Source organism: Sinohyriopsis cumingii, chromosome 18, assembly GCF_028554795.1.
Source record: "Sinohyriopsis cumingii isolate HCF-2022 chromosome 18, ASM2855479v2, whole genome shotgun sequence".
NCBI lineage: Eukaryota > Metazoa > Mollusca > Bivalvia > Unionida > Unionidae > Sinohyriopsis > Sinohyriopsis cumingii.
In genome coordinates, this window is record NC_142978.1 from 4,947,158 (window position 1) to 4,973,954 (window position 26,797).

General features: G+C 35.7%; 1 protein-coding gene across 1 annotated transcript; it reads left to right on the plus strand.

Annotated features, from left to right (window-relative positions):
• The first annotated feature begins 5,887 nt into the window (after positions 1 to 5,887).
• Positions 5,888 to 22,719, plus strand: LOC149775995 (uncharacterized). Its single transcript, XM_089941249.1, has 4 exons — positions 5,888 to 5,998; positions 7,481 to 7,705; positions 14,339 to 14,365; positions 21,666 to 22,719. Exons 1-4 carry the CDS (start codon positions 5,983 to 5,985, stop codon positions 22,004 to 22,006), a joined length of 609 nt encoding a protein of 202 aa, XP_089797375.1. The 5' UTR covers positions 5,888 to 5,982; the 3' UTR covers positions 22,007 to 22,719.
• The last annotated feature ends 4,078 nt before the right edge of the window (positions 22,720 to 26,797 follow it).

The following is a 26,797-nucleotide window of genomic DNA, read 5'->3' on the forward strand; positions in this document are numbered from 1 at the left end:
AAGGTCTGTATGCTAAACGCTCATGAAATCTCTCTCTGCAATGAATGTGCCACTTCCGGATGTTAAATCCTTGATCACATTTATCGCAACATTATCCAAGAAATCCTCTGATACTGATAATTCCATCGCTCTAATGTGAAAATAATTTTTGGAAGCTAATGAACGAGTTTCTATATTGAAGGATCTCGACTCTGTTGGTCTTGTGGTTTAGGTGAAGGGCATTGATACGTGTTATCAAAATCACTGGCATGCACTTGTGCTAACACTTCCGTTAGCGTATAAGATGACACTGAAATTCGTCTCTTACTGTGAATGTTTCATCTCGATTAAAAAAACTGATTTTACTTAGATTTTTACACACTGTCACAGTACATATACAGAGAACTTCTCACCCTAAGAGAGTATATTAATCTAACGTTCAGACTGTGAAGAACACGGAAGAGTCAAAAGCGAACATCTTTATCGTCAGAGATTTATAGAGTCATTCGAAAGCACACTTCCAAAAAAAAAACTACTCACTATCCACTCTAGATAAAAAGTCAAACATACTTGTGTGTGTGTCATGAATAAAACATATTGGGCCCCCGAATATATACAACGTCAAAGAAAATGAAAGACAGGAAAACAGAGAGGCAACGGTAAAGATACCTGTTATCCTTGTCTGGAATAAGAGTTTCACAAGAAAAAGAACAGAAGGATAGTTCCTCAGAAACAGATGAACCTATACCGTCAACAAGTTGTTGTTGTTGTTGAGTTTAATTATAGTGGCGTCCGCACAATTGTGCATATGCCACTTTTTTCTGACTGCACCGCAGTCTGCAAGTTGTTCCTGGGGAAGGGGATGATGCCACCTTCCCCAGGCTTTTATGGGTTTAAGGAATCCTGATAGTTTGGCCTCAATATGTGGGTCCATTGAATGGTTGGCTGTCATTAGTGGGAAGGAGAGCTCGGGAACGGTCCTGCTTGTTTTATATCGCTGGTTTCTTATTGCATTTGCCTGGTGTTTGTTGCGATTTTTTTTCTTTTTCTTTCTTCGATTTTTTAAATATTTTTTCTTCTTCAAAATGTTCTAAAAGGAGGGGGGATGCTCTATGCTGTTTATAGAGGTTCGTAGTAGATATCATGTATGAAGAGAGATTTTCAAGGTTATTATGGTATTTACTAGTCGAGATGTTTAGGGTGTGTTTCCTACGTTATGTTATTTATTAGTTTTTAGATATTACCTCTTTAAGTTATTTATTAATTAATGTTTTTAGAGATTGAATGTTAGTTATACTTTATTTAGCAAGAGACCGGAGTCCTATCCGATTACACGGTTCGTTAAGGACATCTAGGACCGGAATCTTAGCTGATTACTTGGTTCGTTAAGAACATCTAGGACATCCGATTTTGCGGTTTCCTTAGTTTTTTATAGGTGCTTCGTAAGTGAATTATTTATTAATACTTTTATAAAACTGAATGATATGTTATGGGTTTTTATGTGGTGGCTTCTAAATGTATTTAGCTAGTTACTGGGTCTTTTGGTTTTGTGGGGATAGTAATTCTATTTTGTTCCTAAGTCCTGCTGAGTCTATGAATTGATTTATATTTGTATATGCTGATTATTTATTTTTATTGGAGTCCATAGGTAACTCTGGATATGTGTGTGGTGATCCAATCTCTTTTTGGTTTTCGATAAATATTTTCCGAGCGGGTTGATATTTTGGGCATATATTGAATACGTGGTGTAGATCTTCGGTGGTGTGGCAGTTAAAACAGTTAATGGTTGCTGGTTTGGGTCCTATAAACCTTCCAAAACTGCTTGCTAGTTTAGTTTTTCCAGTTATTATCCTGTTTATGGTTTTCTGTTCTAAATAGGTACCCTTAGGTAGCTGTATGTTCCTATCTACGGTTTTTTTTTGGGTTTCATGGTGCTTTTTACCTTTTTTGGAGGAGTTCCAAAAATCTTGCCATGTTTGGTCTATATATGTTTGTGCGAAGCTTATTGCTTCTGTAAAGCTATAGTTAAGCTTGATAGAGTTTTGATCTCCTAGTTTGGTTTTTGCAACTTTGCTGTTTCGTTGCCAGAGATTCCAATGTGCGACGGTATCCACATGAGCTAGACTAATTGATGTGCTGTGGTGATATCGTCGATTAATTGGCATGCTCTGTCGAGGAATTGTTCCCTAGAGTGTGTATTGCGATTTTGGATCGATTTGATAACGCTTAGGGAATCGCTTATAATGACTGCTTTAGGTATTTGGTTGTCTTTGATCCATTGTAGTGATTCAAGTATGGCCCAGAATTCAGTGGTGTAAATGGAGCAATAGTCAGGTAATCTGGATCCCGTTTGTATATTGAATTCAGGGATGACTATTGTTGCTGTTGTTCTTGGTGGGTTGTTTGTTTTTGATCCATCGGTATATATTTTAACATAGTCCGTGTATTTTTGGTTGATTTCGTTTACCAGTACAGGTTTTAGTAAGTTTTCTTGTCCTTCTTTATTGCCTAATTTGGTAGCTTCATTGTTAATCCTTGGTGGTTTTTGTAACCATGGTGATTTGTTCTGGTCTGTATTGTTTGTTACCTGTTTTTTTAGTACAGGTATCTTTTCTCTTAGTTCAAGGATTACTTTGCCACTTGGTGTGATCTGTATGATTTTGGGTTTGAAGACAACTTTACACTTATTTATAGCTATTTTGGTGGGATGGTTGTTTGGGTGGGTATCTAATCGAATGGAGTATCGGAGGAGCAGTTCTTGCCTACGTAATTGTAAAGGCAGTTCTCCTGTTAGTGTTTGTAGTTCTTCTAATGATGTTGAGGGGAGTGTTCCTGTGCATAATAGTAAGGCTTTTCTCTGGATAGTGTCAAGATTTTGTAGTACAGGCTGCTTAGCCGAGTTATATGCTTGGCAACCGTAATCCAGCTTTGATCTAATTAGGCTATTATATATCGTGAGGAGGGTTTCCTGGTTGGATCCCCAGTCAGTCCCTGTGATGTTCCTGAGTAGATTGAGATCTTTGTTACAATTCTGGGTGAGTTGTTCAATGTGCTGTTTCCATGTGAGGTGGTTGTCAAAGAACATCCCTAGGAATTTTACTACTGTTACGTATTTGATTAATTGATTTTGTATTTAGAAGTTTGGATAGACTAGGTTGTTATTTCGTTTGGGGGGGTGACTATGATTGCCACAGCTTTTTCATGAGATATTTTGAAATCCCATTTGTCTGCCCATCTCCCTATGTTGTCTAGGCTCTGCTGGATTTCTTTAACTACTGTGTTATTGGCAGGATTTCCATTCCTCCATATGCCACTATCATCTGCAAATTGTGACAAGTTTATTTTTGCGGAGGTTGCATTGAGGTCAAGGTCGTTTACCATTAGGTTAAATATTAAGGGACTTATTACATTGCCTTGCGGTGTTCCATTTTCAACTGAACATTCTTCCGAATGGGTGTTGCCTTTTCTTGTGGTAATTTTCCGGCCTGTGAGGAAATCGCCAATCCAGTTGAACAAGCGTCCATTTATTCCAAATTGGATTAATTTGGCCATTAGTCCATTGGTCCATACTAGGTTAGACCGTCAACAAATCAAGAAGGCAATATAAATAGAAGAAAATGAAGCGAAAGAACCCATCTCAGTAAAACAATTGAAAATAGGAGACAGTGAAATAAAGAAGAATATGAACATTTTTGATGAACTTTCAGTGTGATTCTTATTTGAACAAAAAATACCACAAAGAAACGTACGTGTCCCTTTTCTTTAGTATAGATAAGAAACTCAAACAGGCTCACAAAATTGAATCATGGGAAAGGGATTTAAATTTACATGATATGGCATTCGTTAAGTAGTATCTCTTTTCCAAGAGATATATGTGAGTTCGAAAACGATTGTTGGCATTTTATTGTAAAAATACAAAACTTACGGTCTTGATGTCATTCTATTAAACTAGTCCTTTTCCACGGCTAAGTTCTACTCCTCATGCTAACGATGTCGCTCATTTTCGCAGATACTTTAACTAAGACAAAATGAATTGTAAACATTTTTGTTTTCTACACCTTATGTTTTTTTTTAAAACAAAAGTTTTCCTCTTTTCCTCTTTTTTCCTTCTTGCTATTGTTGAACAAATGCTTGTTTTAATTTCTGTCCTTGAAAAAATGTTCCAATCCTTCCATATGTTTCTCTCAGAAATAATCAACCACTTGTAATGATGAGAAAGGTGAGGAAAGCATTACTTTCGCAAGTAAAAATTATTGTGGAGACGAAAGGAATCAGCCTAAGCTAGACCGAAGTTCTCCATTGCTGGAAGAATAGTACTTGCTACAGTCTCTGTAGTTGTAGTATTCCTGGTACTATCCGCATGTATAATGTATATGCGCGCATCCTAATGCATCGTCTACTTTGTTTTTATTTTTTCTTCTTGGTCATAGGTGTTGTACTTGAATTGTTCCACAACGGTAAACAGTAGGAAGGCTCGTGTTCATATATACTGAAAGTAACTTTGCTGTATTCCGATTGTAAGAGAAATCAAACGCACGGTTTGATTTGGGGAACATTTCAATTATATCGTATGCTATATAAGCAAGCACATTCTCCTAAGGTTTCACCTATTCTCAAGAAAATCCTACAAGATGTGGACATGAGAATAGTCATCGACCATTGTTTCATGCATGCTGTTCTCGGACTTCCTGAATTAAGTGAAGGCATCGTGGGGGATCACACAAATTACAGATACAGAAATATGGAAAAGAAGTATTTATGAGTGAAGCAAAGGTGTTTGAAGCGGTTATTGGTTTACAAACCTGAAGCGATGTCACTTGTGTTAACCACTCATGGGTTAACGACCCCAACGGACTTTTTCAGCGGCACCCAGATCTCTAGAAAAGACATATCTAAAATAATTTGCCAAAATTTTACGTTTATGTAGGCGTTTGTGTATATGTTTTGTATGTCTATGCTGTACAACTAAAACGTAAAACCACTCACCTTTGCATCGTGTTTGTATGTTGAGAGGATACACTGGCATGTTCATAAACACTTCCCACCCATGTGTGATGCTATATTTATATGCTTGTACGAAATTGTGCATCTATTTCATCCCCCTTCTTTTGTATCCAGCCCCCTCCTCTGATTGTATGTATGCAAGTATAAAGTGTCTATAAACACTTCTACCGTTTTGGTTGGATAGCAAGGCGTATGTTTGGATAGTAATGAAAAAGATGCTGCTGAAATAGTATATGTGGTGTGTGTTTATATTGGAATCTAAAAGCGGTTGCTTGCTTGTAGAGGTGTGTGTAGGATTGTAATAAACAGCGGCGCTGACACTATGTATGGTATGTGTTGGATTGTAGATTAAACGATAGACACTTCTACCAATGTTACATTTTACCCCAATGTTACAAATGTGTACGATTTTAACAGAATCTTCCCTTTGTCCCTATAAATTGATTCAAACCACTTCTAATAGTGTATTGAAATATATGATTCCCCTTGTCCGCATTACGGCCCACAATGCAAACATATCCGCTAATGTTTCTTGCCATTGTCCCCCATCGCCCCATAATACTACTAAGGATGAATGGAACAAATCTGTATCAAAACCGTCCCGGCTGACGCCATTTTATTTTCCTTAGGTAGTAATGCTGTGTCGGTTGATCACACTTGTTCTAGGTCTACGAAATGTGTTTAAAGAAACATTACTATTACTACTACTACTACTGCTACTACTACTACTAAACATTTAATTCGCATGAGTACAGTATTTTAATGTAATTAAATCTGAGAAGCATAATACCTTAACATATCTCTTTTTTACACCACGCTGAAAAAAGGCAAAGATTATGCAGCATTTATTGACACATGCGTAATACTCTATCGTCTGCATACCTGTATGACAAAGACGACAACGTATTGCTTCATTTGTGTCCTTGACCTTGGTTATTCATTCATGAAATATTTAGAGGGTCACAGTAGAAACGAAACGGGCCATTGGATATTGCAGATATGAATATGGTTTTCCGTAAGTAGTTGTAGATTTTGCATCGTAATTATTAACACACTCATCATAAGACCTGTGTACTTTTCTCTCTATATCGTTGAGGAATCATTCATGTTAAAATCATTACTATTTCAGCCATTCGTTTCCCTCCAAAACTAATCTACTGCTAACAGTAAAGGGCTTCCTGTTTGTTACTGACCCAGTTTTGTTCCATCGAGCCTCCATTTGCATACTCGCCAACAACCTAACCCACCCACTAGCCGCCAGTCCATCTATGTAGAAGATTAATGCAACTCAAAACATAACATTAATATAAAAATTGCTGCTTAATCATGGTATAAATTGGACTGGAATTGAACACTTATAAGGACAAAGCAAATTGCTGGGAAACAATGAAAGAGAACTCAGTACTGTCAAAATGATTGGATACCGAAAATGAAACAATGGGCTGAGCCTAACCTGGGTTCAGTTGTATGTGTGTTTGCTTTGCCAATGTATTATTTTGATTTGATTCCCTTGCTAATAATCCTTTGAAAAAAAGATTGTCATTAATTAATGGCACCCGACTGAGATTGTGGGGATATCGATGCTTGGGGACATGAGAGGTGTTTTCCGTGAAAATTAATTATGTTAATAGCTAGTGAACACATGACTTTACCTTATCCAAAATGAGGCAAGAATTCTACTGCGCGCCACCTAATGCAATCGGACTACAAGGTTCAAATATTTGAACACAATTTTACACTTTCGTCGTGTTTAAACTTAATCATGTGTATTCTAACCAAACAGTATTCGACAGACGGTGTATGTTTTTGTGCAATTGTTATATTGACAACTTTATTTTCTAATTTTGTCAATAGGGGAATTCAGAACGAAGAGATGAGGATACCTTGTATAGTTTGGGAAGTAAGGAAGAACTGATTAAATCTATCGAACGTGAAATTAGCCCATCTACTCCAAAGGATAAAGCGTGCGGGTTCTGCGCTTAATTTTCGCGTGGACACAGGTCGTCAATTTAAAACTTTAAACTTAAAATGACCGTACTTTAACCCAGGCTAGGTCTCGCCCATTGTACATAAATGCAACATACATCTACATTTCTACCAAAGACTAAACATTTCTTGCAACGTCTCTGTGAAAGTAAAGTATCATGTTTCTGACCCATTTTCCTGTACATCTAAGTTTCTGCAGAACGTTTAAAGTAACAGCTATCTAGGTTCGGTTTTAGTACACAGCTGGAGAGTAACCTGTTTCTAGGATCTTTATTATCTAAAGCAAGATAAGAAGCTAGTTGTCCTCCCACGAAAAAGGAAAGAAAAGACCCAACAAAACCAGTAATCAGTATTTGATATTTTTAGAATAAAGACTAATGCACGTAAGTTGATATGTGATAGATTAAATTTAGAATCTAAATTTGAAATTAACAAGTTAACGAAATAGTCCATTTAAGGTTACGTTTCTTATTCCAACTGGTCATAAATTCTATTTCTGTCCAACTTTTAGCACTCCAGCATTTGAACCAGACAGCCCGTGATTCTTTGCGGCTAATCCGGTCGGCAACAACCAAAAGTTTGGATCAGCTTCGAGCGCCACATGTCGGCGACTGTTTTGGGTCTAATTGTGTAATTAATGAAGAATTCTGCAATGAAGCAAAACAGGGATGCGAGAAGTGTACTTATGAACATAATAAATGCACTCCGAACTGGGACTGCTTTAATATCTGCTCAGGTAACAAGCAAGGGAGAAACGAAACGAGTACTCGAAGAAACACACACACACACACACACTATAGATTTTACTTAACAGTTTTATTTAATTATATATACTCATCAAAGTCATCTCGCTTTTAACTGCAACTTTTCTGTCCAGCAATTGAGAACCTTTTATTACACAAATGTACATCTACACGTGTTTTATTCCGAGACGGTGGAAAGAACAGGTTTGACGTAGTACATGGATATATAGAGCCCTTATTAACAAAACGCATGAAACAAGTTCTTTTCCATGACTCTTAACAAAACACAGATGCAGTCTTCTATTTATTATATGGTCTCTCTTGTAAATTTGGAATTTAAGCAAACTTCGTAAGTATATGAAAGTTCAGTTCTGTGGATCTAAGAGAGGCGATGTACGGTCGTCACTGAAAACAGTCTGTGTGTGCGATACAAAATTCCGTATTGAAGTTTTATGTTGAATTCAAGATCAACTGTGTGAGATTAAATCGATGTGTACTAATGTAAGAAAGATTCAGAAAACTCGCTGTCAATGTTGACGCAAAATTTTATAAATCACAATATTGCTCGTGTCGGAACCTTCAACTCATGTTCACTTCTCGGCTTATGCAATTGCTCTTTCTAGATAATCACCCCTTGAACCACAATTATGAAAGAATACAATTCGGTTTAGAACAATATACTTATGTATGTATGTATGTATGTATGTATGTATGTATGTATGTATGTATGTATGTATGTATGTATGTGTGTGTGTATGTATGCATATGTGTGTGTATGTATGTATATGTATGTGTGTGTATGTATGTATGTGCGTGTGTATGTATGTATGTATGTATGTGTGTGTGCGTGCGCGCGTGCGTCCGTATGTATGTGTGTGTGTGTGTATGTATGTATGTATGAATGAATGTACTACCGTTTTACGGCACCTCAGCACAGTAATGACTATATGATGCTAAACTAAGGGTAAATTTCCAAAAATGCAGAAAAGGACTGCATTCAAATTTAGGAAGATAAACCCTTCAAATAAATGTAAGTATGAAGCATAAGATAAAAATGAAACGTAAAGATCTTGGAATAGTGTAAAGATGTCAAATAAAAGAATGCATATAGCAGCCTTTTGAGGCACCCCAGGGCAAATGAGACAACACGTTGCCAAATAAAGACAAATTCCGAAATCATGAAGTGTACAAAATGTTACGGTGACAAACCATTGCAAATAAATGTAACCACGAAGAATAAGACTAACATAACACGTACAGATATTATTTAAGTTCAAGATTTTCTCGGCGTGTTCATTATCATGCACTTTCTTCATGCAGTTCATGTCAAAATACTTCTTTCTCGCATGGCGGAAAACAACACAGTTGCCAAGCCATTGTTTCACTACCAATAGACGCTGACTTCTTATGCACTCTAGTCGAAGTTCACCTTTCAGAATGTATGCACGAACCAGGTATGTGTCTGATACCTGATGGGCACAATACCGCCCCATTTCTGCGATTTTTTTTCTGTACATGGTACGACACTTTTCTAGAGCTGGTTTAATAGCCTGGAAATATGCATGAGGCAGGTAGGTCTCCGATTGGCACATCTCAATCTCATCTCTTCAATTTGTTCTATACGAGGAATGCCACTGTTGAACAGTGGGTTTCGTTTTCTTATGTTTACTGAGTTTTCATTTCATATATTTGATTTATATATTTGAAGCCTGTTTATGGAATCTTCCATTCTGATATGGCTTCAGCCGCTTTATCTGCCTTTTCATTAACCTTCATATCAATGTGTCTAGGCAAGCAATATTACAGTCTACTTTTTCATATTGTATTACATAAGATCATAATGTTTCTGTAATATATGGGATATCAACTTCTTGTCACGATTAAGATTCTGTAAAGCTTTCAGTGTGAAACGAGAATCCGAAAATATGCTGAAATTTATTGCTTTCAGAGATTTCATCTTAGTTCAAAGTTTTTGTTACTTGCTCAATTTCTGTTTTAGACATTAGAATTTTATCCGGTACCTGGCTCGAGATGTTGCAATAGGGTTTCGCAATGGCAGCTCCAAAGTTGTCGTAATCTTTAGAATTGTCTGTATATAGGACGAACGACTAAGATAGGTGGTTCTGATTGTTTTTGAATTTCTTCTGAGGGGATTTGTTGAAGACTTTTTGAGTTTGCAAAGGTAAAATATTTTTGAAATTCACTTTGGTGACCTTATAATACCAACCCATTGATTCGTGGTGTTTCTGACTGAGGACGAAATCGTACGTCAAAATGTGGAACAAATTTTGATTTCTGAGAGTATGGGTTTTGCTTTTTTTGGGCCTAACAATTGTGACACATGTGGGGTTAGATCGATTCTGAGAGTATGGGTTTTGCTATTTGGGCCTAACGATTATGACATATGTGGGGTTTGATAGATTCCGAGATGTTTTGATAGGATACTTAAGCATCCGTATTGGTCATTGATGAGTCATTTTTGTTTTTCGGCATAATGACGTTATGGAGGGAAGTTCTCAATACACACAGACAGAGCCAAGTCCCTGACTGTGTATCTGATCATGCATCAAGATTTACAAACAGGTCCGTGCACAATCCAGCCATAGTTAAATTTAGACCTTGCTGTCTAATCTAATCTAGACCTGTACAATCGGACCTTTCAGTCTCCTCTATATCTTTGTTTGCATCGACCCATATTCAGTCCAATGCTGTTTTGGACATTATTCAGTGCGATATGTATTAAGTGGAAGAAAGGTTAGTTTAACGTCGAAAATAATCTTTGTAGTTTCGTCTCACGAAAGGAATAACAGAAACGTCATGATACAGTTTGGGTCACACACAGTCTAATCGACCGAAATGCATATAAACAGTTTTAGATTTCGACAAGTTGAATTAGTTATATTCTGCACATTTCTGAACTCTGTTAATCTTAGCTGTAGTTGATGCGTACCTTTTTTTTATATCTACAACTGATCAAAAGACGTGGTCGTATGATATTCAGTCCTTGGAATAAGTGATTTTGTTATGCTGATCGATTTGATATTCAAACGTTTGACGGACAATATGCTTTCTTCACTTACAACTCTCTCCCGAATATTAAGAGAGGGTGTCGTCTAGATTTACTCTGAAGTATTAGTCAAGACTGCTCGAAGTCACCCGATTCCAGAAATGTGTTGAAAATATTAGTGGTGTTTTGAGATATGTATGATATTACCGTGTCAGAAGTTGACAGTGGATATAATCTTGTCCTACTTAAGTGACATCAGTTCGATCAAGAGAGACTTTATCTCTCTGAGAGGGTAAGATTTGTTGTAATCTTCAAAATTAGTAGATTTAAATTCAGAAGAACCTTTCCTTTCAGGTTTTTAACAGAAGTGAATTTTTCAAAATAATTCCCTTGTGTGACATTTTTCGACATTTTTCGGGCAATGAATTTGAGATTTCTGGTACTATTGTGATTTAAGTGGCGAAAAGTTCAACCGTGAAGCATATTATCTCCATGGTTACTTCGTGCTTTCTCTAATGGTGCGATGAATGTAAACTCGGTACATGCGGCATTTATCAAGACTTATTCTGTTCGAATTGAAATGTTTAAAGACCATTTTCCTGTCCATGGTGGCGTCGTTGCATACATCGTCAATATTTGGTTTGTTACTTCGTTTAGATATCGCCGAAGGTTCTGATACTGCATTTCCAGCAACATTATGGAGTATGTTTGTAAATAAAGTTTCCGAATCTCACTTGTTTAGATCCAATTTTTACCAAGCCATTGAGGTTTATGAATATTTCTTGTTAAATATATTGGAAAGTTTTCACTACCACATAGGGGTTTACCACCTTGCCAAACGAAGTCCAGTAAAAGAGATCCGCTCCTGATAGTCAGCTTTTATGGATGAGTAGAATTGTATGGCAGGATGCAGGCAGAAGTATTGCTTACCATTATGAAGGCAAAGTCTGTGTTTTGAGACAACTCAATATCAGTTTGTTTGATTGGGGTGCTTTGAGGGACATGACAAAGTGAAAGAGTTTTATGTTGGGACACATGAATGGCTACAGGCTGTAAAGTAATATTAAGATTAACTTGCTGTGATGAGTTTTATTAGTTATGACGATAGACACTCCCTGTACGTATTTTTGAAGAGTTGTTGTATGCGGTGAAGTGTTTTCTTAAAACAGACTCCAGACGGCAGACATTTATTGGGTAATGCTCTTCAAGTAGAAGACTAATATTTGCATTCAGTCCTCGGCAATTCTACATATCATGGTGTCAGACATATTTACGAACAAAGTTGAATGTCTGAAGGTTATCCCTAGTGTTATATCAGGGGCTTTCCAGTGTTCGTGCTATCAATAATCTCATACATATCAAACAGTTCGATATTATCGTCTGATCCTTTTGGACGTTCAATTGATTAATTAATGCTTTCTTTATTTGGTTTAGAATATGCAACTGGATATTTTGTTAGTCGTACTGTTTCTATAGCAACAGTGGTTTGCTGCTATGCTTGGAGGTTGGATTTGAATGTGATCTTGTTTATATAATTGTTTGTCTTATGTCCAATATTGTCACACTTACTGAATCTATCTACGTTATTCTATATTTGAGTGGCTCCTAGCACAGATTTTGGAGGTAGTTATGGAAGATATATTCTCAACGTCAGCCATGTTTTCGTTGCATTAAGTGGAGTTGTGGCTTCAACAGATTTCTTTGCTTAGGAATCGTCTCTATTGTTTCACAAGTTAGGTCTCCTCTTTCTGTTTTCACTTAGGGCACTCTCTGAAACACTAGAAATGGTTTGCCGGAAATTTGCACAGTACTTTTTTTCAATTCAGAACAATTTTTTGCAACCCTCCTACCCGCATTTAGGACAGAATGGTTTTTCCTTCCAACTATCATTGTCGTAGCATCATTTCTTCGGCTTAACGCATCGCCAACGTTAATTTTAGCTGCGATGTTTAAGAAATCCGGCATTGATCGATGAAGACACAACATCAAACATTAGAATGTAAGTACTTGTGAGAGTTAAATTACCATAACGAGAATGTTCATTCGTTTCACCCTCGAGCATTCCAGTTTCACTGCAGCCATCTAAACCGTATGACTCATCTAGAGCTGAGAGATCTGTATGCATATACCGCCATGGATATATACACTCAACTAGCAATTGGCACGAGCTAAGTTTTTTGCACTCCTTGGCCCTCCAGTCAAGATTCAAAGTGTTTTAGCTATCACGAAAGGTGATAACTTGGTTATCGTTTGATTCTCATCATTGCTTTTAGTGATCAGATAAATCGTAGCCAATTCCCATGACTTGGAAGAATTTCCTGCTCTGAGTCGCTTGTTGTATTATTACTTACCAGGGTTCACAATACTGGTTAAATTATTTTCCCCATACTGGCGTACTAAAATATCCGTCACCATTGCTCATAACCCGTCGCCGAGTCCTACCAATGGTGTAGTGATTTACGCTAAATTATTACGTTTCTCGTTTCGGATATACACAGAGGGATATACTTAAACAAAAAAGTTTACTCATTTGAGCTTTTCCACCTCTTAGAGGCAATGTCTTGTAACGTTTCATGAACAACAATATTTCTTTAATCACAATGGTGATCTTTGAAAAAAAGGAGATCAGTGAAACTTAATTTGTTAACATAACCCCTGGAACTTGCTTGGTGTGACTAGCTGACTAATCAGACCGAGTCCTTCTGATCACACATACATGTTAAGTTGTGGTTGTAGTAGTATGAGGCATCGTAGCGGCGACGGTCTGCCGCTCCTTTACTCAACCATCAGGAACTTCTTCACCAAAGACTCTGGTAAACAGGTTGCATCCACTCAGTCGCCTCTTGCGACATGCAGCCAAGAAGCGTCATGCATGTTCTACAATTCAGAGTCCGCAATGGGGATAGTTGTTAGAAAACAACGCATCTCTCTTATGACTCTTCAGTGAAGTCACATAAAAACAACACAAATAAAAAATGAATTTGCTTGTATTGCGTGATCGAGAAAGTTTTTGATGTAAACTGAGCAAAAAATCGTGTTGCACGTAAAACAGTCTTGGACTTTGGAGAGAATGCGGTATATATATATATATATATATATATATATATATATATATATATATATATATATATATATATATATATATATATATATACTTTTAATACTTAATCCCCTTACATTTTATTATTTTGATGCACTTTACATAGTTATTATCTTTACCGTTTAGAGTTTATCTTGATAAAGTTTTTGTGTAATTCTTTTTGGTTTCAGTTTTAGAAGTTTATCATTACTTGGCACTATATAACCAAATTAGTGCTTATTAGTAATAAAAGGGAAGAATAAAGTTTATAGATGACTAGAAAAGTTCAAGGTTGGTAATTTTAAAATAGGGATCTGATGAAACCGTGTTTTAAACTTAGTAACGTATCTACATTAGGATATTTGTTGTATTGAAATTCGCCATCCTGTTGCATTATATATGTATTTCACCTAGTGTTAAAGTTTCAGGGAACTTAAAAACATGCATGTCTCAGCTGGATTATCTGACAAATTTTCCTTTGAGAAAGAAAAGCAAATACATTAGCATGTAGTTTACTTAATAAAAGTTTATATTTTGCAGAAAAAGCGGCACAGGAAATCTGCGGAGGTATTTCTTTCCTTTTTGATTTATCCTTTCTTTCCTTATTTATGTCGCAAAATGGAAACATCCGCATCACAATAATATCAGGTCGTCGATACGTCCTTGCATTATCACATCTGTGTAACGTTTAATAATGTCCGTTGGGTGTCTTTTTAGATATTAGAAACTAAAATGAAGAATACAAATTTGTCTTATGTTTACATGGCTTAATGCTTCAATTAATCAGATGCATATTCACTTTGCTAACATCGAAGGAACATATTAGGTGTATAATCAAGGGTTACCAGTTTGAAAATTGGCTGGTGTAGGTGTAGCAAACTAGGTGAAAAATAATGGGATTTATGATTTGGCTTGTATGATTTACGATTTTCTATTGATACAGTGGTCTTATATTATACAAATTACCTTTCAGGATGGATAGCGATAACATTTTTCACTGGATTTTCGGAAAATATTCGCTAAGACAAAATAATTGTCTTGTGCTGCTTTTCTGAGTTGTCATACTATTTAATGCAGACTATGTGGATGATTGTCTTGGAAATTGTAATTTATACAAGCATTTTGCATCTAATACAGGCAATGATGTATTCTTTATTTTCTGCTTTGCACGTAGCACTTTATATACATTTGGAGTGTTTGCACGTAGCACTTTATATACATTTGGAGTGTTTGCACGTAGCACTTTATATACATTTGGAGTGAGGTTAAGAATAACGTCTGCTTTTTCCCTTCGTCTGCTATTTCGTCTGCTATTTCGTCTCGTTCAATCCTCTTCAACAACTCTTGTTTATCACGTTTTTGACCTCCATTCCTCGTTTCTTTTTCTTGTTCTTATTATTTGCTCTTTTGCTGTGTCTCATTTCCATTTGGCAATATTACAAGATATAGAAAAATTTACCACAGAGGAAGAATGTTAGGTTGAGCATATACAATTCACTCTGCAGAACTTAGTTTGATACACTATTTGCAATTTCGGATTTAGTGAACAGCACTTGACTGAAGTACACTTAGTCGTGCATTAATGCAGAATCATTTGTGTAAATATATTCATGTATATGCGTGTACACTTATGTATGTTCTATAAATTTGATTTAGTTATTTAGTCATCCTAAATCTGATTCAAATTTGTGTTTTCTTTGTTTCTTTATTTCTTCGTTTCCTTTCTTTCTTTTTTTCTGTCCTTTCTTTCTCTCTTTTTCGTCACTCTTTGTGATTATTTTATTTCAATGACATTCACCTTGTTATATCGTATCCTTCATAAGTTGATGGTGTTGGTCTGGAAATAGTACTTAATTATCCGGTCATTCCCAGATTTCATACCTTGTACAGAATATTGTTCTATATCATATATAGAAGTTGTAAATATTGTACCATAATGCTTAGCGAAAAATCCCAGAATCTTATGGACGGATTTTAGAATTTTACAAATTGATTTAGAATTATATTGGATAGTTTCATGGGAGGGTTATTACCGCAAGGAAAGAAGGAGTTATAATATGTATTCATAAGGAGGTTACACGTAAGTAGTATATTTCAGTTTGGAGACCAATTTCAATTCTAAAGGTATCATACAAAACTGCTTCTACATGTATTACAAGTCTTATTAAAACTGGGCTTCTCACACATACATACAGATCAAACAGGATTTTAAATGGACGATAGCTTGGAGAGAACATAAGAATCTTGTATAATTTAATGTTTTACAACACACACCAAACGTTTCCTGTACTGTTTCTTCTGATTCATTCTTTCGTTAATGTTACGATTGTATCATTCTGAAGAACCAATAATTACTTGCGCAAAGGTTATTTTGTCGAAACGTCAAATTTTGTGTAATTAGCATAATTATTAATGGTCAAGTCTCTAATTGTTTTGGTGTCAAAAGGCGGTGTTAACACGCAAATCAAGTCTCCCAATATATGTTTATCCCCTGTGCAGAGTGTTTAGCCCATACTGCCAGAAAAATTAAAATATTAGGGAATTAAAATAGTTAGTATAGCATATGTTCTTTCCCAGCATGCAGAATAATATATTACTTACTCTGGATAGTTTATAGAAATCTCTGATATCTGGTTTAGATCTTTTATGTCAGTTCGAAATGTTCTGGTCGTAGTGTGAGTATGGAGAAAAGAAACCAAGTGTTGTTTGCATTGCTGGTAGAACATATAACAAGTAATATTGTACACCGAGCTGGTTGACTTACTTTTACAGTTTGAAACTTACCTGCAAAATAACAGCTCTTAATTACCCTTCTAAAATCGGGAATATGATAAATCCGTCAATTCTGTGAAATAAGAGATCTAATCGTACACACACACACACACACACACACACACACACACACATATATATATATATATATATATATATATATATATATATATATATATATATATATATATATATATATATATATATATATATATATATATATATATATTGCAAGTGCTTTGATGCTAACATGGCATAGAATACTGTTGTCTGATGAGTCCAAATGGAAAATCCCGTTAAACGTTCAGTTTTAAAATAGTGAGCATTTCTTTTAGTTGGAAGAAATGTTCTTACCGCGATAACAAGGATCTCAATCGTTATTGGAAATACATTTTTAAAGCATATTCAGAACAACACAAATCCTTCAAAATATTCAGAACTGATTTCTTTTCGTCCCATTTAATTTGCTCACCGGATTAGTTAATTTTTGTGTAAGCAATTTTACTTTTAGGATTCGAGTACAAATCTCTTAAGTAACGCTCTTTGTCATTTGGATCAAATACAAAACCTCCATGTAAGATTGTAATCTTGAACATATGCCTTTAGATAGCATTGATAGGCCAGCGTGACATTCATCTACTACATGCCTTTAGACAACATTAATAGGCCAGCATGACATTCATCTACTACATGCCTTTAGACAACATTAATAGGTCAGCATGACATTTATCTACCATATGCCTTTAGACAACATTAATAGGTCAGCATGACATTAATCTACTACATGCCTTTAGACAGCATTAATAGGCCAGCATGACATTCATCTACTACATGCCTTTAGACAGCATTAATAGGCCAGCATGACATTCATCTAGTACTTGCCTTTAGGCAAATACGAAACCTCCATGTAAGATTGTAATCTTGAACATATGCCTTTAGATAGCATTGATAGGCCAGCGTGACATTCATCTACTACAAGTCTTTAGACAACATTAAAAGGCCAGCATGACATTCATCTACTACATGCCTTTAGACAACATTAATAGGTCAGCATGACATTTATCTACCATATGCCTTTAGACAACATTAATAGGTCAGCATGACATTAATCTACTACATGCCTTTAGACAGCATTAATAGGCCAGCATGACATTCATCTACTACATGCCTTTAGACAGCATTAATAGGCCAGCATGACATTCATCTAGTACTTGCCTTTAGGCAACATTAATAAGCCAGCATGACATTCATCTACTACATGCCTTTAGACAACATTAATAGGTCAGCATGACATTTATCTACCATATGCCTTTAGACAACATTAATAGGTCAGCATGACATTAATCTACTACATGCCTTTAGACAGCATTAATAGGCCAGCATGACATTCATCTACTACATGCCTTTAGACAGCATTAATAGGCCAGCATGACATTCATCTACTACATGCCTTTAGACAGCATTAATAGGCCAGCATGACATTCATCTAGTACTTGCCTTTAGGCAAATACGAAACCTCCATGTAAGATTGTAATCTTGAACATATGCCTTTAGATAGCATTGATAGGCCAGCGTGACATTCATCTACTACAAGTCTTTAGACAACATTAAAAGGCCAGCATGACATTCATCTACTACATGCCTTTAGACAACATTAATAGGTCAGCATGACATTTATCTACCATATGCCTTTAGACAACATTAATAGGTCAGCATGACATTAATCTACTACATGCCTTTAGACAGCATTAATAGGCCAGCATGACATTCATCTACTACATGCCTTTAGACAGCATTAATAGGCCAGCATGACATTCATCTAGTACTTGCCTTTAGGCAACATTAATAGGCCAGCATGACATTCATCTACTACATGCCTTTAGAAAGCATTAATGGTCAGCATGACATTTATCTACCATATGCCTTTAGACAACATTAATAGGTCAGCACGACATTCATCTACCATATGCATTTAGACAACATTAATAGGTCAGCACGACATTCATCTACTACATGCCTTTAGACAGCATTAATGGTCAGCATGACATTTATCTACCATATGCCTTTAGACTGCATTAATAGGCCAGAGTGACATTTATCTACCATATGCCTTTAGACAACATTAATAGGTCAGCACGATATTCATCTACTACATGCCTTTAGACAACATTAATAGGTCAGCATGACATTAATCTACTACATGCCTTTAGACAGCATTAATAGGCCAGCGTGACATTTATCTACCATATGCCTTTAGACAACATTAATAGGTCAGCAAGACATTCATCTACTACATGCCTTTAGACAACATTAATAGGCCAGCGTGACATTCATCTACCATACGCCTTTAGATGGTATTAATAGGCCAGAATGACATTTATCTACCATATGCCTTTAGACAACATTAATAGGTCAGCATGACATTTATCTACCATATGCCTTTAGACAACATTAATAGGTCAGCACGACATTCATCTACTACATGCCTTTAGATGGCATTAATAGGCCAGCAGGACATTAATTTACTACATGCTTTTAGACAGCATTAATAGGTCAGCATGACATTCATCTACTACATGCCTTTAGACAGCATTAATATGCCAGCGTGACATTCATCTACCATATGCCTTTAGATGGTATTAATAGGCCAGCAAGACATTCATCTACTACATGCTTTTAGACAGCATTAATAGGCCAGCAAGACATTCATCTACCATATGCTTTTAGACAGCATTAATAGGCCAGCAAGACATTAATTTACTACATGCCTTTAGACAGCATTAATAGGCCAGCACGACATTCTTCTACTACATGCCTTTAGACGGCATTAATAGGCCAGCGTGACATTCATCTACTACATGCCTTTAGACAGCATTAATAGGTCAGCAAGACATTCATCTAGTACATGCCTTTAGACAGCATTAATAGGTCAGCATGACATTCATCTACTACATGCCTTTAGAAAGCATTAATAGGTCAGCAAGACATTCATCTAGAACATGCCTTTAGACAGCATTAATAGGTCAGCAAGACATTCATCTAGTACATGCCTTTAGACAGCATTAATAGGCCAGCGTGACATTCATCTACTACATGCCTTTAGACAGCCTTCATAGGCCAGCAAGACATTCTTCTAATACATGCCTTTAGACAGCATTAATAGGTCAGCAAGACATTCATCTAGTACATGCCTCTAGATGGCATTAATAGGTCAGCATGACATTCATCTACTACATGCCTTTAGACAGCATTAATATGCCAGCGTGACATTCATCTACCATATGCCTTTAGATGGCATTAATAGGCCAGCAAGACATTCATCTACTACATGCCTTTAGACAGCATTAATAGGCCAGCAAGACATTCATCTACCATATGCTTTTAGACAGCATTAATAGGCCAGCACGACATTCTTCTACTACATGCCTTTAGACGGCATTAATATGCCAGCGTGACATTCATCTACTACATGCCTTTAGACAGCATTAATAGGCCAGCGTGACATTCATCTACTACATGCCTTTAGACAGCATTAATAGGTCAGCAAGACATTCATCTAGTACATGCCTTTAGACAGCATTAATAGGTCAGCATGACATTCATCTACTACATGCCTTTAGAAAGCATTAATAGGTCAGCAAGACATTCATCTAGTACATGCCTTTAGACAGCATTAATAGGTCAGCAAGACATTAATCTACTACATGCCTTTAGACAGCATTAATAGGCCAGCGTGACATTCATCTACTACATGCCTTTAGACAGCCTTCATAGGCCAGCAAGACATTCTTCTAATACATGCCTTTAGACAGCATTAATAGGTCAGCAAGACATTCATCTAGTACATGCCTGTAGATAGCATTAATAGGTCAGCATGACATTCATCTATCATATGCCTTTAGACAGCATTAATAGGTCAGCAAGACATAAATCTACTACATGCCTTTAGACAGCATTAATAGGCCAGCAAGACATTTATCTACAACATTAATATTATATATGTCTAGTTGCAACGCACTTTTAGTCCTTACAGGCGTAATTAATTTTTTCAGATTGTCAGATTTGCATGTTCCTACAAATATTGGAACTATTTTATTCACCATGTGCTATTTTAAACAGAGTTTTGTCTTCTTTAGAGTCTATCTCATGATTCTTTACTCGATGTAGGATGGTCTTGTTAGAGTGAGAAGAACTTCGTATCCTAATACAAATCTGTACTAACCATATCACATATGTAATATATTCGTTTCTCGTATCGTAGTTTTTAATATTTTGTTATCAGAACTTATGCTGCGTATTTCCGGGTTTTCTTTGCAATTGTGGAACAAACATTTTAAAGTTAGAAAATAGCAACTTAACAGCCTTATTCTCTTCAAAACATCGAGTTAGGCTACACTTTGGCCGTGTCCAAAATTGTACACAAATTGGTATCATTTCCAAATACCGATACTGTTGCTTTCATGGTATGATGTGTAAACTATTTTCTAGTAATTCATCTTTGTTAGCTCAGCTGTTTCACTCCTAGACAAGTCTCTTTTATTTGTGACAACGCATCGTTTGGAATTTCGATACGCTTTCACTTACGCCACCAAACACTGATTTTGTGATTTAACCTTGTCGCGTTAGTGAATACTGATTTGTTTTGTTTTAGTGCGGTGTTAACCATACATGATTTTGTTCGTGAGTCAGACTAGATATTTTACATTATTCTACTTTAATTTTACCCTATCCTTTATAGAAATAAATTGTAATGAAAATAGTATACTGTGCCCTAACTCTCATGTATTTTTTATTTCGTAACATCATTCAAAATAATATTATTGTTTGCCACATATGTACGCATTATGTCTATAATCATTATGCCCTTTCTTTATTAATATCAATACAGGATGCTCGGGACATTGAAACCGAAGTAATGAAATATGTGTCCATAATCATTACGCACATTGTGTAGAGTGACTTCCATGAAGACGGTGTTGATATACAACGCTCAAAATGGGTTAAAATAAGTAAGCATTTTCATAGATATATATCGAGTTCTATTTTCACTACTCCAGCTCTGTCAATTAACTGGTCTCATAATTTATTTTCGTAGGTTCTACGGAAATCATAGAAACCACATGGTGGTTATATCTCCTCATTGCGATTTTGGTAGCCAGTGTTCTTACAAATATTGGCTTCATAATTTACAAAATTCTCAAATGCAAGAGACAGGCACCAAGACGTAGAAAAGGTTCTGAAAAGGAAAGGAAGGACGAGGATGAAAATCGTGGTTTGATGTCCAGTCGTCTTGGCAACGATATCCAAATTGGCATTTCTGAAATGGCTCCAGTCCCTAAAGAACCAACAGCGCCCCCGAAAATTGAAATGCCACGGGATTCAAGAACGGACATTCAATGTAGTCCTGTTGCTCAGGCGACATCTGATAACATTTAATATATGCATTTCTGAAAGCTTCAGAAAGTATCTGGTAATTGTACCACCTTTTGGATCACAACTGATAGCCTCTATTATTTATATCCTCTTTAGACAAATGTAAAACAGGTTATATTATTGTGTTTTACATATTTTAGGCATTTATATTGTCTTTTGACCTTTTTTCGGTTTTTGGTCCGAAGATTTTTCTGTACCACGGTTTGAGTGCATTGTATTTATCATTGATAAAATCACGGTATTCAACGTATATTTACAAAGTTAAGATGTCTAACATCTATGTATAGCAAAGGAAAGATGTATGTAATTGTACCTGTAGAGAAGGGTTAGAAATAACAAACAATTATCCATTGGATATATCTATCTCAAAACCATATGCCCGACACTAGGAAAGTGGCTTTTCCTAGCAGGCGATACTTTGGTTCTAGGAATATATGAAAAGTAATAACAAATGTGACTTTTTAAGGCAGGTTTGAGCATACATACATGCACCAATATGCATAGTCTTACCGACATTTAGACTCCTATTTTATTAGTGCCATTTGGTGTCAAAACGACCACATATACTACTTACCTACCCAGAATAATTTTCAGACAGAAAGTTTAGCCTCACGTCTTTCTTGACGTAAACAATATCTGGTTATTTACGAATAAATGTACATAGGATAATTTATACATGTAGTTTCAATTGCAACATTAATAAATTGTTAACATGATCTACTTATCTCCTAATTATTTCACAAAAAATAAATTATTTAGTTATTCAGTAAAACTACCACATATTAATTTTCATTTTGTACAGAGCCAACAAAACTGAGAAAGAATTTATTTAATAAATATTACACAAATAACACAAATTATGTGGAAGTTTACAAATTTTTCACAAAACGATATTCATGGTAAAATCTAATACAGAATGTTAATTTTAATCCACACGAATTTTGGAGCACATAGTCGCCTTGTCTGGCAGGGAAAAGTAATTATTCGTTATCCTCTAAATAACTAAATTCCAGATTTCATTTTCTATTTTAAGCTGATTCGTAATTATCATATGCTATTTGGTATTCATTCTTTTAAATCCCCTTTCGTCTCATGTAATAAGTAAAAGAGATGAGTGTTGACATCTGTATTAAATGTGTTTGTTACTGTTCCAATCAGCATTATTATTGCAGGTTTTCATGGTATTTAGTAACCTCTAAAATTCTAAAATGATTATTTGATTGTATGAGGTCTGAAATGCTTAACACAAAGCTTTCCAGTTCTACACATGTAACAATCTCATTTACATCTATTTATATATAAAATGTCCATTTCATTTGGAACTTTTTCTGATCTTATCGGATAATATCTCTGTACTTAGAATGAAAATGTAAGGAGAGAGGGGATCTCTTTGTCTACAGCCACTCTTAATAGCGAACAATGATCAGTATTGCCCATTAAAAATAACACATGAATTTACTTCATTGCAAAACATTTTTCCTTTTTGTAAATTCGACTCAACAGTTAAATAAGAATGTAAAACGTTATCAATTAATGGTCATGCCAGTGAGTCAAAAAGCTTTGTCAAAATCAATTAATAGAAGACTGGTTCGGTTTTGCATGTTTTACGCCATTTAGCAGCACTTGATACAAGAATAACCCGAGAAAACCCTCTTGAAGAACCATAGACCCACCTCAATTTAATGGCAAACTTTCTCACATGTCTATTATGACCGAACAGAGACTCAAAGTCTAGCGGACAGACGTGAGATGTCAGTGATCTATAATTGCGAGCGCCCTAGATCACCCGATAACCTGGGGTCCCAATTAAAAGAAGTCAAGATATATTAATTGTTTTTGTTTGAGATGATAGAATGTACTAAAATTATCTCATATGTGCCTCCCTTAATAAAGTCAATTTGATCCGTATTACCTTTTATTAAAAGAGCTTGTTTTAGACTATTAGCAATGCATGCTGATGAAACTGTAAGGATGCAATCAATAAAGAAATTATCCTAATCCTCAAACACTGTACAGGTGTATCACCTATTTGAGGACAAATTACAACACGCTGTTTAAATAAATGAGACTTCACCAGAGATATAAGAATACTTAATTACTTTCTCGAAATAGGGCAAATATCTTTCCAAATGAACTTAACTACCGTTAATCTATGCGAACCAGGGCCGGCCTTTGTTATTTTGCAATTTTGGACACCTGCATTTGTTTTAGCTTAGGTTACTGCGACACTCGTTGATTTATTTTGCATATTGTTTAGTATAGGAATATTCGGTTTGTTCAGAGAGACACTATATTACCTGGATCTTTGTGAGTAGTGCATAGTTTTCAGTAGTAGAATTTTCTTTCCGCCATAATTTGTCCCTGATTATTGGCAAAAGTTGCATTAAATATCGATAAATGGGCTTGCTGATGTCATGCCTATTTTCCAGAGGACAAAACATTTTGTTATCTTTGCTTCCTTAATCTCTCTTGCCCGTGGTCTTATTCTCACACCTTCCACTTTGTTCCTATGCGAATTTTTATCTAAATTATTTTTGTTCATTAAAGTCTGTAATTTGTCAGCTTGACCATTTGTTTCAAAACATTAATTTCAATGCAGATTTGTTTATCCAGTTGATCCTGATGTCTTTTTATAAATGAAGACGATGAAATTGGTCTCCGTCTTAAAGTAACATCCTAAAACGAAGCTGAAAAAGCCATCCCTGATGATAAACTTCATAACAGACACTTGAGCATGCTCAAATTCAGTATCTGATGGAGGCAATTGTAGGGACTTTTGTATCTTTGTGTTTTATTTCTTTTACAAAGGACATGCAGTTAAATTTCTGTTATCAAGGACCTACTAAATCTCCAAATGATTTATGCTTCAGTTTTCCTGGACAACAAAACTGTGTTTTTGAAAGGAGAGATCAGTCTGATAATCCAGATAGTTTCTTCAACCACAGTGAAATGATTTTCAGAACTAAAATAAATTCTAATGTTGCTTGCTTAATTAGACTTTTCTCCGTGCAAATCGTTGAGTTCTAATAATACTTTCTTGTCAATTAAGGTACATGTCACACAAATCCTTATATTTTTTATAAGTTCTATAACGATATCCTCTCCAAATTTAACAATTGCACAATAATGTATATTGACGGCTCAAAGGATGGTGACAGGCTAATACGGCCTTCACTTTTGCAAGATAGTGCTTCGATATTTTCAACAGAAAACAGGACAATAGACCTTGCTCTTAAATATATCAGAACCAAAAATATTTTAAACTCTTCTGTTCCGATTCCATATCATTACTTCAGTAACTCCTCAACAGGAAGTTGGAAAGCCATTACTGACCAATGCCCTCATTAAACATACCGAGCTACGTGCCTCTCACAATATTATATACTGTTGGTGGCCCAGTCATGTCGCTATCAAAGATAATAAAAGAGCAGACCGCGCTGCCAAATCCGCCCTATCTCTAGCATTGTGTTAGCTCCGTAAGTATTATTTTCCCAAGATATATACTGTCATTCATCCTAAATACTTTTTTTAAATTTAATTATTCATTGACACACACAATTTTCATTCCACGTCGACCGGGAACCATTTCATCATTTTTTCTGACCTTTTCTGTTGCTCTAAATAGTCTTACAGTACTTTGTTATAAGTATAGAGAATCAAAAGATCTTATTGACTAAAATAGCCACCTCCCTTGAATTAGTTTAGATGATCTTACGTAATTCTCCTACTTTTGAATATGGGCGTGTTGCAGTAGGATAGCCTATAATAAAAATGCACCGATTAAGATTTGATTTCTGAAGGTCTTTATTAACTGGAAAACTAATATTTTGATTTATAAGAATGACAATGAGCAAAGTAGAACGCGTAGTTCAGCTATTTGCTTCAAAACCAAGAAACAACTTAACCTGGTCGAGATGGTATCATGACATGTTGCAATAGCAGTTCTGTCTTTCAAACCTTCTGTTCACAGGGATATACAATAAAAAGGTGGCCTGATTTATAGAAATTTACTCTTAACTAGGAGAATATTTGTTAAAACATGTTGAACCGACAAAATTCAGTATCATTTTGGAGGTGCTGACGCCCAAAGACGAAAGGTGGAATATAGGTCGGTTTGGTACAAGGCGTATAAGGTTAGATACTTTACATCATACGCCAGAATATATGGGTTATAGGACACTACCACTTCAAAGTTTCATCTTGTGATACAATTTTAGCTTAGCATTTAATGCCACCAGCAGAACATTAATGGGTGTTAATTAAATTAATTAATTGCATTAATTAAAAATCAAGTTCTTGAAATATAAAAATAGATTAAACACAAACGTGTGAAGATCAAACCCTTTCGAATGAATGTAAACACCAGGTACAAGAAAAAATAATAAACGTATAAAGGTTTAAATTCTGGAAATTTTATATAAAATTAAAATAAAAGTTGGACGTATAAACTAAAATGTCGTCAGTATTAGCTATATAAACCACGTTCCCCCAAAAGAGATCAAGATTTTCTCGGGTGGTACATTGCCATGAAGTTTCTTAATGCTGTTGGCGGAAAAATACTTCCGTAAAAATACAGAGTGGAAGTGTACATACTCGAAAGAATGCGTTCCACTGTTAGTGGAAAAGGGCAAGGTATGCACTCTGGTCAAGGTTCACCCTTCGGAAGCTATGCATGGGTCGATTCGAAAAAGGTTCGCCAAAATGTCGAAAGTAATAGAAAAAATAAGTTCAAAAGGGCGGGATAAGGGAAATTCCACCGGTCGCAGCCCATCAGTTAAGAGAATACTGGGAAAG